Raw genomic sequence first — 14,168 nt, forward strand, 5'->3', positions numbered from 1 at the left:
TGGTGCTCACTGGATATTTAATTTGATATTTCTTTCTGTGTAGTGGTGGTGTTTCAATTGCCTTTTTCACATCCTCTCTCAAACTGAAGTTGAAATCCTCTGGAAGGACTCCGCCTATTTTCAGCATATTTGACTTCTTTTTTTTTTCTTATTTTGTACCCCAATCTATTGCTTTTCTTTCCTTCAAACAAAGCCATATAACTCGATTTATCTAGCTCCACTTCTTAAATAGAGGGGGAGATAGGGGAGGGTACCAGGACCCAACAGATATACGATCACTAATAGTGAACTGGACAAAGAGGACAAAGAGGGGTATATGGGTTGCAGAAGGGGAACTGGGATGGGGGGAGGGCAAATTTGGTGATGGGTATTCCCAATTCAATGTTGATATGTACCTAAAATACTACTGTGAAAGATATGTAGGCCATTATGATCAAAATAAAAATTAAAATAAAAAATAATTTACTCACAAATAAAAACAAGGCTAATCAGTCACGGATGTATGAACAGCTCCCAAAAATAATAATTATAAACTTAGATGTAATTAACAGCAGATTCAAAACATAAAAAAGAAAAATCTGAATTACACAAAGAAATCTAGAAAATCACAACCATAATAAAGTTGTAATTATTTCTTTGCCAATAGGAAAAAATTAATTACCTACAATGTTCAAGATTTTACTAAAACAAAAGCACATTTTGAAATTTGAGGAAATCTACGATATAACGTAATCTCTAAAATTAACGAAAGAGCTGATATATGGGTCACAGCTATGTCTCATAAAGCAAATAAAACTAGAAAATGGAGCCAGAGAGACAGTATAGCAAGATAGGGCATTTGCCTTGCACTCAGCCAACCTAGGTTGGACCCCTGGAACTCCGTAAGGCCCCTTAAATCTGCCAGGAGTGATCTCTAAGAACAGAATCAGGAGTAACTCTGAGCACAGCTGAGTGTGGCATCAAAACAACACAAAAATAACAAAAGACCTAAAAATCAACTGAAAAGATACCCAAAACTCCAGCCATATAGATATTCTAAGTGTTTTACATTCTAAAACCCAAAACTAATTATAAATCAATGGAATTTTAAATAATTAGGATTTAATCTATAAAGGAAAAATGTGGCGTATACTGAAAGCAATACTTAAAAGATTGTTGTCAACACTTTTAAAAAAAAAAAAAAAGTATGCATCTGAAAAAGGAGACAAAATGCAAATGAAAGTGAGGAGATAATGAAAAAGGTAAAATAAAACACAAGGGGAGTCTAGCAGGAGGGGGTTTGGCAGGCCACTGCCAAGCCAGAGGCCTCCTTAACCAGGCCTAGTGGGAGTGCGGGACTTGGGTAACCCCAGCACCCCTCTACCACCTTGCTCCAGATCTCCAGGGCTTCCCCGGGCCACATGCCTGGGCAAGCCAGTGAGTTGGGCCCCTTGGTGGAGCTTGAAGGTATTCTAGGCATTCCCCCATTATCCATTAAGCTCCTTAGGGAGGGTCTGGGTGGGGCCCTGAACTTCTGGCCTCCCAGCTTCTTGAAGTCACTGGTAATCTCTGTCCAGTCTATATTTTCAAAATCGCGTGGGGGCGAACATTAATAGTACTCACTATCATTGAATTATGTTTTTATGTATGCAGAATGTCCATTTTGTACTCTGCCCTTTTGCATACCACTTCATAAGATCATATTTCTCATTAACTTCCTTAACTCCTATCATCATTACTCCTCATTTACCCTTTCTAACTTAAGTACTGTAGAGTCCTAAGTCACAGATCAAAGTGGTGCCCTGGAGTTAACACCCACCCTACTATTTTAAAAGGCATAAAAAGGACACTTATGTCTCTTCAACATTTTATGGGTGTTTTCTTTGACGGCTATAACTTTTGCTGAATATTTTCTTATACAGTGACGATTCCCCCCCCCCCATGTTTATTTTATCTTCTCTTTGTGAACTGCTCAATATGAAATTTGGTGTGAAAGAATCCCTCAGTTTAATGCTTATGTTTGAACCAAGCCATGGATATTGTTGGAAATGTTCTTATGCCCCCATATATCTGATAGCACCACATGGCTTTATTTCTTGTTTGCTTAGGCACACTAAAATGGGAAAATACTATACATACCAATAAGTTCTTATCTAATAGAGATGGGAACACACAAATCTTGTAGTGCAATGAGACCTTACACCCTGAACATTGACATAAAGACCTAGTACAGGCCTCAGAAGAATGGGCATTCTCCATTCACCCCTGATCTAGAGAAGACATCTACAAAACATCCAAGGTTGTATATAACATCACCTGGAGGCATTCCTCTACCAGGGAAGACCCTGCAGCTGCTCTGACATCGATCTACTCAAAAAAGACTTCCCTTAACACTAAGAAGACTTAACAAAAACAATGACCTGCTTACTGGACAGGGCTTGCTGTATTGCCCCTTAATTGTGAGGTTTGTCTATAACATCACCTGGAAGCAATCCTCTACCATGGAAGACCCTACCACTGCTCAGACATCGTCCTGCTGAAAAGAGACTTCCCTTAACAATGGGAAGACTTAACAACGACCTGCTTACAGGACAGGGCTTCCTGCATTGCCCTTTCATGGTGAGGTGAAAGAAGACACTCCACATCATGACTTCAATTTAGGATATGCAGATTCCAGAATCTTTAATACAGAAACATGATACCAACAACAGAGACTGTGTGAAAAGTGTGTTGGCACTACGGACAATGTCTTGGATTGGACGATAACTTGCCTGAAGCCTAGAGTTGGTCTTATGCCAGGAAACTTCAGGGGTAGGATCTCTTTGTATTTAGGCCAAGGTTATTCCTTTCCATGCCTCTCATATTTTGGTGGGCCTATGCAAACAACAATTGCCACTCTAACACCGTTTTTACTGTGCTCCTTTGACTCTAATCCTTAAAATGCACCCACTTAAAATTTGAGGTTAAATGCACCCACTTAAAATTTGAGGTTAACTTAAGCTAATATGCATGTACATGGAAATGTAAAAAATACTATGCCTCTAATGTTTAAGGAGTTACGTAAGTTTTATGGCTTTAGATTACCTTGTGTGATGTTAAGAAATATTATAATGTGCTACAATCTGGGGATTTGAGGGACAAAGTAATTGTACATGGATTCTGTTTTATATATCTTAACGTTCTTTGGCTGAAAGTTCAAAGTTAAGATATCAGCAAGGGGACTTCTGAGAATTATGTTATGGCTGATTGTCCTTCCACTGTAACTTTACCTTGTCCTCTTTCTTTGCATCTTTTGTACTCATAATTCAAAATAAAAAAATTTAAAAAAATTAAAAAAAAATAAAACACAAGAAAAAAAATTATCCTTTAATAAACAAAATGTAGGGGCCGAAGAGATAGCATGGAGTTAAGGTGTTTGCCTTGCATGCAGAAGGACAGTGGTTCAAATCCTGGCATCCCATATGGTCCCCCAAGCCTGCCAGGAGTGATTTCTGAGCATAGAGCCAGGCAGCAGTAACCCCTGAGCACTGCCGGGTATGACCCAAAAACAAAACAAAAAGAACAAAACAAAACAAAACAAAACAAAAAAAAAGAATAGAATGTAAAAAATGCAGAAGGACTTTTAATCATTATGTACATACAAATCAAAATATTTCTTAGAGGAGCTGGAGTGATAACACAGAGGTTAGAGTGCTTGCCTTACAGATAGCCAATCTGGATTCGAAATGCAGCATCTCATATGGTCCCTCAGGCACAGCCAAAATTTATTCCTGAGCAGGCCAGAGCGATAGCTTAGCACACTGCCGACCCGGGATGAACCCGGGTTTGGTCCCTGGCATCCCATATGGTCCCTGAATCTGCCAGGAATAATTTCTGAGCACAGGGTCAAGAGTAACCCAAGTGTTGCCGGATGTGGCCAAAAAAAAAAAAAAAAAAAACACCCTAATTCCTGAGGGCAGCGCCAGAAGTAATCCCTGAGCATTGCCGAATGTGGCCCAAAAATAAAACAAACTAACAAACAAAAAATGATTTCTTAGAAAACTATAGCAGCAATACCCCTCAAAATGAATCACTAAGCTTAAATTACAAAAGACAAAAAATATATATATCAAACATAGGAGAGTCAACAGTTTAGCTCTAACAAAACTTTAAAAAACATGAATAAAATTGGGAGGATGAGGAATTAAGCTAAGGTAGTTTAAACCCATCAAATGCCAACAATTTCTTTTCCCCTTGGCAGAGCCAGAGCTCAAACCCAGCACATCACTCATGCAGGATATATGCTGTAAGAAAAAAAACAATTTCCACTTGACCCAGAAATTCTGCCTACATTACCTTTGAAGACAATAATTTGAAGACAACATTTGAAGACATATGATTTTCAGGTGTGAATCTTACCAGGCCAAAAGAAATTTCTAAAGAAAAAAAAGGCCTCAACAAACCTTCCCACTCAAATCACCCTACATTTTAGTTCAGAATCACGAAGCTCCATTAATGCACTAAATTCTTAAGCATAAGCAGGCAAAATGATCTAAAGAATGTCACAAAAATAGAAGCTAGTCTAAGTATTTTTTTAAAAAAATCAACTTAAAGGTAACAAATATATCAGATGGGCGAGAGAGAGCTGACTTTTAAAACAATGATCACTGGGCAGGAAGATGTCAGAAGACTGGAATGACTGCCTTGAAGTCAGAACCCCAGGGTTTAATCGCCAGCACAACATAGAACTGCAAGGACCACTGTAATGCTGGACATCCTGATCAACTTTAGCCTGAGTTAACATCACACTGCCAGGTCAAACTAAGACTTCAGGCCTGCAATGGGCCCTCAGAGCAGTTTTGGAAGTCCCTTATAAAAAGAAAAAATACCATAAAAACCATTCTTCGCATTAAAAAACAAATTGCTTTCTATCACAATACCATAGTAATTACATGTTTATTTTGAAGGATAAGATGATAGTTATTCTATTTCAGTTAGCATAAAAGCATTTTTAGATTTCATTTTGTATCTTTGTTTTCATGAAGCACCAGTCCTTAAAAATGCAACACCTAGAATAATAAAGTGTTCTGAAATAAAGGCTATATATTTGTTCAAAGCAGTAGATTATACATCATTTTGACTGCCCTTTTCAAATTATTAATGGAATAATGCAAATGAAATGCTATATGACAGGGAAAAATAAGTGACTTAACTGGCATCTAATTATTGACTAGTCTGAAACAAAATGATATATAAAAACTCATATGTCATACTTCCAAAGACAGGGCAGCAACCATTAACCTTCAAGGATGGGAAATGAGAAACAACAGAAATAACCATTATAGTATACATACATGAAATTTTCCTATACATGGATGTACATGGAATCTATTATGCTGAGTGAAGTAAGTCAGAGGGAGAGAGAAAAACGCAGAATGGTTTTACTCATCTATGGGTTTTAAGAAAAATGAAAGACATTTTTAACAGTATCTCAGAGGCTAGAGAGATGAGGGCTGGTAGGTGCAGCTCATGACATGAAGCTCACCACATAGAGTGATGAGTGCAGTTAGAGAAATAACTACACTGAAAACTATCATAACAATATGAATGAGGGAAGTAGAAAGCCTGTCTTGAGTACAGGTGTGGGTGGAGTGGGGAGGAGGGAGATCTAGGAAATTGGTGGTGGGAATGTTGCACTGGTGAAGGGGGGTGTTCTTTACATGCCTGTAATCATACAACTATAAACATATTTTTAATCACAGTGTTTAAATAAAGATAATTTTTAAAAAATTGACTTTGCAGATGAATTTAAAACAGACACTGTATTTTTTGTTTGTTTGTTTTGGGGCCACACCCGTGACACTCAGGGGTTACTCCTGGCTCTGCACTCAGAAATTTCTCCTGGCTTGGGGGACCATATGAGACTCTGGTATCAAACCGTGGTCTGTCCTGGGTCAGCCATGTGCAAGGCAAATACCATGCCATTGTATGCTCCAATCCCAACACTGTATTTTTATTTTAATTTTTAATCTCATTTGTCTTTTTGAAAATGGCCCAACCTATGTTGTTTTATCACTGCAAATGATAAATTTCACTAAGTTTCACTAGGCCACACTATGAACTGAGTTTAGTGTTACATCCCATCTAAGGAAAGCTCGCACCAGACGTGGTCTTTTCCTTCCCTGGTGCAGGGCTTTCCTCTTCTAAAAGAATTATTTGCCAAAAGGCCCGCTTAGCGAAGTCAATCATTTGACCCTTTGCGTGGATCGTTGGCGGTAATTCCAACATGGCTGTAACATTACATCTTTCTCTATTTGGCCACTATAGAAATCTAGCCTCAGCTCTCCTATAGACAAAGAAATGTCAGTACCAAAGCCCGCCAAAAGTCTCCTGCTGAGCTCTTCTGTGATCTCTCTCTCCCCCCATTTCCTTAAAGGTATCTGGTTTCTCTTTACCTGTCTCTTCATATGCTAATTCTAGCTCTGATCTCATTGGTTCATCCCCTTTTCTTTTCTCCCTGGCTACGCCCCAAAAATCTGTCTATATAAGGCCGGATTAAAGAAATAAACTCTGGGCCGGAGAGATAGCATGGAGGTAAGGCATTTGCCTTTCATGCAGGAGGTCATTGGTTCGAATCCCGGCGCCCCATATGGTCCCTCGTGCCTGCCAGGAGCAATTTCTGAGCCTGGAGCCAGGAATAACCCCTGAGCACTGCCGGGTGTGACCCAAAAACCACAAAAAAAAAAAAAAAAAAAGAAAAAGAAATAAACTCTCTCTGGCCTCTTTCACCATGTAATTCTGTGTGGTTTCATTTATTTCATATTTCATAATTCATATTTCATATTCGTCCACTTGTGCATCCGCTTGATTCCCAGTGGAAAAATAAACCCACTAAGGTTTGCTTCAGGGACTTTTATCTAATCATGATAAAAGTCCGCAACAGTTTAGGGTTTCAGTTGAATTAATTATGAACAGCTTTCAAACTACTGATTGCTTTGTTGTTTTTTCTTAGGGTTTACTCCTGTTTACAGCTCATTCTTAGGGTTTACTCTGGTCCTGAACTCAGGGATCACTACTGAAGGGCTCTGAGGACCATATGTGATATCAGGGATCCAACCTGAGTCAGCCTCAAACAAGGCAAGTGTCCTACCCGTTGTACTATAGCTCCAGTCTCTTGTTATTACTGTCTTGATTTTGTTTTCTGTTAAAGAGTTGACTGCCCCACTCCAGAATAATAATGAGTGCAGGAAGCCGGATAAGCCATGTACATTCTCTCAGGCTTCCCCTGGGTATTGCACAAATCTTCTCCAAAGGCCCCTTAGTTATTTATACAGAAAGATAAAAAGATCTTGAAAGATTCATCAGGAATGTAGCTAAGGTGGCAGAGATGTAGGTAAAGGTTTTGCCTGGCATACAGAACTGGGTTCAACTGCTGTCAGCTGTCATAGCAAAAAAAAAAAAGGCGAACAAACAAAAAATATCCCCAAAAGATCTTGAAGGATGGGGCTGGAGTGGTGGCACAAGCAATAGGGCATTTGCCTTGCACGCACTAACCCAGGACGAACCGAGATTCGATTCCCCAGCGTCCCATATGGTCCCCCAAGCCAAGAGTGATTTCTGAGTGCATAGCCAGGAATAACCACTGAGCATCACCAGGTGTGGCCCAAAAAGTAAAACAACAACAACAACAACAACAAAAATAAAATCTTGAAGGATATTAATAGCACTAAGAGCCCAAGATCCTGAAACTCCAATAATTACACCAAATAAGTAGGTTGATTTCACTTACATTCTCTAAACAAAAATTTGAGGGAATTTATCTTTCATATTTAGGCATTACTGACTGTCCATATACCAAGTATCTAGCACAATCCTAGATTTTGAGAAGTCAAGAAATTTTATTTGTTCAAACACTTTCATTATCAGCCTTCAAAAGGTTTTTATTTGTTGTGTTGTTGTAAATATATATATATGTGTGTGTATATACACACACATATATTTATATTTATATTTATATAATCACATTTGGGGCCACAATGATAGTATAGTAGTTAGGATGTTTGCCTTGTACATGGCCAACCCAGATTCAATTCCCCAACATCCCATAAGGTTGCCTAAAACCTGCCAGGAGTGATCCCTGAGCCTAGAGCCTGGAGTAAGCCCTGAGAAAAAGATTCACACTTAGGGGCCAGAGTGATAAGACATTTGCCTTATATGTAGCTAACCCAGGTTCATTCCCCAGCTTCCCAGCTGGTCCCCTCACCAGCATGCCAGGAGTGGTCCCTGAGTGCAGAACCAGGAGTAATTACTGAGCACTGCCAGGTGTGGCCCAAAACTCAAAAGGAAAGGAAGAACAAAAGGAACCCAGATATGATTCAGTGGCAAAAACTCACACCTTGCAAGCCTATACACTGAAGCTCAATTGCCAGCACCTTCCATATGCACTTAGCACAGTCCTAGCATCTCAGCTGTTTAGAATTCCTGATGCCATAACAAAAATGTGCAATTTCTAGCATGTCACTGACAAGTGTGTGCAATCGCTTGTGAATCAATCAAAATGATAATGAGATATGCTCCACCACAGTGAGAATGGTCTACATCAAAGAGTTTGGAAACGTGCTGGTGGGGATATGGTTAAAAAAGAATTCTCAAGCCAGAGAGATAGCACAGCAGTAGAGCGTTTGCCTTAAATGCAACCTAGCTGGGAGGGACCCAGTTCGATTCCCGGCATCCTATATGGTCCCCCAGATTGCCAGAAGTGATTTCTGAGTGCATCGCCAGGAGTAACCCCTGAGTGCTGCTGGGTGTGGCCCAAAACCCAATCAATCGTTAAAGTTAAAAAAAAAAAGGAATTCTTATTCACTGCTGGAAGGACTGTAGATTGATTTAGCATCTTTGGAATATAGTTTGGAGTCTTTTTAAATAATTATAATTTATATCATGATACAGCAGTTTTACACCTGGGCCATATACCCTAAGACTCCAGCCAGTCGGGTGTTTGCCTTGCACACAGCTGACCCAAGTTGGATTCCAGACATCACAAAATGGCCCCCTGAACCTGCCAGAAGTAATTTCTGAGTGCAGAGACAGGAGTTCTCGAGCCTTGCCAAGTGTGCCCACCCCCCAAAAAAAGTGTTCTAAAAGAACATACATATTATTACGTCCATTACAACGCTAATTACAATAACCGAGGTCTGAAAACAACCCAGACTCCCAACAACAGATAAAAATAAAGAACTGTGATACATACACAATGGAATACTATGCAGCTTTAAATAAAGAGAAAAGTTTGCAGTGTACTACAAGTTGAAAGGAATTGGAGGGCATAGTGATTACATTAAAAAATAAAAGACAATCAGGCCGGAGAGATAGCATGGAGGTAAGGCATTTGCCTTTCATGCAGAAGGTCATTGGTTCGAATTCCAGCATCCCATATGGTCCCTGAGCCTGCCAGGAGCGATTTCTGAGCATGGAGCCAGGAGTAACCCCTGAGCACTGCTGGGTGTGACCCAAAAAAAAAAAAAAAAAAAGACAAGTACAAATATCAGATGATCTCATTAATTAGTCCATTATAAGAATCAAGGATAGGGACCAGACAATCCCCAGTGGAAACAAATACTGAGCCATGATCAATGGAACTGGAAAGTGAGGAGGCTATGGGCCCATGGGTCAGTAGTAGAGGGATCTTGAGACTGGAAAGAAATTGGTAGCAGTATTGAAAATGTAAACATTGTAAACTATGATACCTCAATAAAAATAATTTTTAATTACCAATGTATGCAATCCTTGGCAAGCACTGCAGTCAGAATGTATTCAAGCACCACAAAAAAAAAAAAAAAAAAAAAAAGAGTACAACTTGTAGTGAGTACATACAGAACTTGAAATCAAGTGTGTGTGACCTCCAGTAGTCATAACAAGAAGAGCAGAAAAGAGTAATGAGATTTTTTAAATATATATTTCAGTCAAGGAGATAGTCTAATTAAAATCTACTAAAAACATTTTTTAATCACATGAAAAGCATAAAAAGTAGGTTAAGAAAGAAAAACCTCAAATTATTTCCCTTAGTAGAAAAGTAATAGCTGAACTAGATTTTTCTTTTTTGTTTTTCTTTGTCGGAAACAGAAAGAAGGAAAATACTAAAAATCTTGATCATAAACTTTCTCAGCTATATGTGTAATGGATTTTAAATCCAACATATGTACTGTTGCTGAGTTGGCAAAAAAGAAGTTTCAAGTATATCCTATATCTATAATCCATAGTAATTTATACTTTATATTTATCTGGACTATTTTCTCATGATCAAAGACATTTGCATTATTCTAACTTGTATTATTGAAAACTTGTATTTACAAATTTTAACTTACTCTTTTTTTTAAACTTTATTTATTTATTGATTGATTTTTTGGGGGGCCATATATTGGGCAGTGCTCAAGGGTTACTCCTGGCTCTGCACTCAGAAATCACTCCTGGCAAGCTAGGGATCATATGGGATGCCTGGAATTGAACCGGGTTCCTCCCAGGTTGGCCGCACACAATGCAAACACTCTACTGCTGTACTATCTCTCCGGCCTCTGTTTAACTTATTCTTAGAAAATCACAAGTAAATTCCACCCAAAGATATTTAGCAATATATACTTACTAGTAAGATTTGAAAATATATAGAAAAAATACATTTAAAATATTCTACAATAACATCCAAAACTGAATTTTTCATAAAGCAAGTATCCTTCAGAACATTTTTCTTACACTCATCAACATTTTAACCTACTACTAATTTGATAAACATTTATTTTCTAAAAATGTTTTTCTTTGGTGAGGCCAGAGAGATAGCATAGTGGTAGGGCATCTGGCTTGCACACAGAAGGATGGTGGTTCAAATCCCAGCATCCCTTATGGTCCCCCGAGCTTGTCGAGGGCGATTTCTGAGCGTAGAGCCAGGAGTAGCTGCTGAGCGCTGCTGGTGTGACCCAAAAAACAAACAAACAAACAAAAACTTCTGTTTCTTTGGATGTTTCCTGGTTATAAAGAACAATCTCACCACACTTGATGTAGATAATGATTATCTCTGATGTCAAACGGCTCATTCTCTTTACTTTTGCCTCCTCTAGTGGTCTAACAGTGTAACACAAGAAAACCAAACAATTCCTTTGGTCAAATGGAAAATATATAAGCCTATTACTTTCTAATTTATATTTGTGATTATGTATTAAATGATTTATTTTTAATCAGATTAACATCAAATTTTATTCTAACTGAAATCATAAACCTCAGCTGGATAATTTTTTTATCTGAAATAATATATTTTTCTCTAAAGAGCACATATGTTAGAGCATTTGTAGTAATTGATATTTTTCTATGCAAAAACAAAACAGCTATTTTATACTAATCAACATAACAAACTTACAATGCTGTATATCTGTCCATTGCAGACTGCACATCTCTACGGTAAACTGTTCGAAGAATGACCATGACAGGGTCGAACTCCTGATCCCAGACTTCAGCTATTTAAAAGAGAGACAGAACACTGACTTCTTAGAAATAAATCTCTAATTACTATTTACATTTAAGTATATTAAATTTAAACAATGGGGGGTTTCCTTCATTCTATCATTGCTTTAATAAATTTGAGGTTTTGGCTAAATTTCTAAGTAAAAAGTTAATGCCATCCTTACAAATGTTCCAAATTCATCAAGAACTACTGAGCAAAAAGATTTTAGAATATGATAATGCTTCATTTCATAACAGAAATTTTTATTCACTGAGATTCTTTTCTAAAAATACCAACTGGGGGGCCGGGGCAGCGGTGCAAGCAGTAGAGGCGCTTTCCTTGCACGCGCTAACAAAGGATGGGCTGCGGTTTGATCCTTTGGCATCCAATATGGTCCCCCAAGCCAGGAGCAATTTCTGAGCACATAGCCAGGAGTAACCTCTGGGCATCATCAGGTGTGGTCCAAAAAACAATAAATAAATAAACAAATAAATAAATAAATAAAAATACTAACTGGAATATAGAAAAATAATACTTTTTGACATTTTCAAAAATAAAAATGTTTTATTTCAAATTAAAAACTAAAAGTTAGGGGCCGGAGAGAGTATGGAGGGAAGGCATTTGCCTTGCATACAGAACGTCAGTGGTTCGAATCCTGGCATCCCATATGGTTCCCTGAGCCTGCCAGGAGCAATTTCTAAGCATAGAGCCAGGAGTCACCCCTGAGCGCAGCCGGGTGTGACCCAAAAAAACAAAACTAAACTAAAAATTAATAAGCTATAGATTTAAAAATGTCACTTTACAACTTTTTTGTTTACAGAGTATCTTTTACTTTGCAAAAATGAATCATTCATCTCCTGGCCAATTCAATTAAAAACTGCAATCTGTGGGGGCCGGAGAGCTAGCATGGAGGTAAGGTGTTTGCCTTTCATGCAGGAGGTCATCGGTTCGAATCCCGGCGCCCCATATGGTCCCCCATGCCTGCCAGGAGCAATTTCTGAGCCTGGAGCCAGGAATAACCCCTGAGCACTGCCAGGTGTGACCCAAAAACCACAAAAAAAAAAAAGAAAAAAAAAACACAAAAAAAACTGCAATCTTTGGGGCTGGAGAAAAAGTGCAGCAGATAGGTCACTTGCTTTACATGTAGTCTACCTTTGATTGCTGGCATACCTATGGTATACTAAGCACTGACAGGAGTATTCCTGAGTGGAGAACCAAGAGTAACTACTGAACATCACTGAGTGTGGCCCCAAAACCCTTCAAAAAATACATCTTATGTATAAGTGTACCATAATTAATGGTACATAGGTTGCTTCTTTTTTGTTTGTTTGTTTGTAATGCAGTTAGGCCTTATACCCTGAACACTGGTATAATGACTTGGCTCAGGCCTCAGAAGAATAAGCATTGCCCATACACCCCTGAACCATTGACCATCTACGAAAACAACCACAATTGTCTACGATATCATCAGGAAGTAAACCTCTACCAGGGAAGACCCTACCGCTACCCTGGTATTGACTTTACTCCAAAAGTGTTCCCTTAATACCCAGATGATTCAGCAACAGCAACAATTTGCTTGCAGGGCAGGACGCGCCGAATCTAATGGTGAGGTGAAACTAGAGGATGCTCCACATCCTGACTTCAATGAAACTCAGAAACCACAGAAACCAGAACCTTTCTGGCACAGAAACCAGAATCTTTAACTACAGAAACGGGACACCAACAATAGCTAATGTGTGAAAAAATTTCACTGTGACCACAGAGAATGACTCAGAGGCTGGACAACCTAATATGCCTAGAACTCAGAGTCAGTCAGTCTTATGCCAGAAAACTTCAAGGATAAAGTCTCCTTTAGGCCAAGGCTTTTTTTTCATCCATTTTACCCATATTTTGCTGGGCCTATGTAAACAATTGCCTCTCTCATACCATTATTACTGTATTTTTTTAACTCATATCCTTAAAAAAAAAAAAAAAGAAGGGCCCGGAGAGATAGCACAGCGGTGTTTGCCTTGCAAGCAGCCGATCCAGGACCAAAGGTGGTTGGTTCGAATCCCGGTGTCCCATATGGTCCCCCGTGCCTGCCAGGAGCTATTTCTGAGCAGACAGCCAGGAGTAACCCTGAGCACCGCCGGGTGTGGCCCAAAAAAAAAAAAAAAAAAAAAAAAAAGAAGAGCTTACTAAACTTTCTGCTGATGCTTCAATGAATTCATTGTGAGTCAATAATTTTCAAAAATATTCTTTCCTTTCCCTTCCATCTCTTTAGTTTTTCTTTCAATTTTCTATTTTTTTTTAAAAAAAAATACGTTGCTTTTGGTCTTCCTTAAAAATGTATTATTATCCGTTATGTCAACTATGTGATGCATTTTCTTTAAATAAATTAATTAAAAAAAGAAAGTGTAAAAAAAAAGAAAATATAGTAGCCCTATATACTGCTATAATTTCAATTTCCTGGCATGATAAACTATTAACTTCTTTACTTTTTATGTTACAAATTAATCATCTTAAATGTGGATGTTATTGATCTTAATTTTAAATAATTTAATACTTTAAATATTTTAAAATATTAAAGTATTACAGGCTTTCAAAAATCTTTTATTATGGGGGCTGGAATGTTAACACAGCAGTAGGGCTGTTTGTTGCCTTGTACACTGTTGACCCAGGATAGACCCAGGTTCAATCTTTGGCATTCTATATGGTCCCCTGAGCCTGCCAGGAGTGATTT

General features: G+C 38.4%; 1 protein-coding gene across 1 annotated transcript in view; it reads right to left on the bottom strand.

Moving 5' to 3' along the window:
• UBR3 (ubiquitin protein ligase E3 component n-recognin 3) overlaps positions 1 to 14,168 on the bottom strand; it is a 175,430-nt gene that overhangs the window by 78,911 nt on the left and 82,351 nt on the right. The window contains exon 19 of the mRNA XM_049773377.1: positions 11,363 to 11,459. Coding sequence (XP_049629334.1) covers positions 11,363 to 11,459 — 97 coding nt within the window. The remainder of the gene's footprint in view (positions 1 to 11,362; positions 11,460 to 14,168) is intronic.

Source organism: Suncus etruscus, chromosome 5 (assembly GCF_024139225.1).
Source record: "Suncus etruscus isolate mSunEtr1 chromosome 5, mSunEtr1.pri.cur, whole genome shotgun sequence".
Lineage (NCBI taxonomy): Eukaryota > Metazoa > Chordata > Mammalia > Eulipotyphla > Soricidae > Suncus > Suncus etruscus.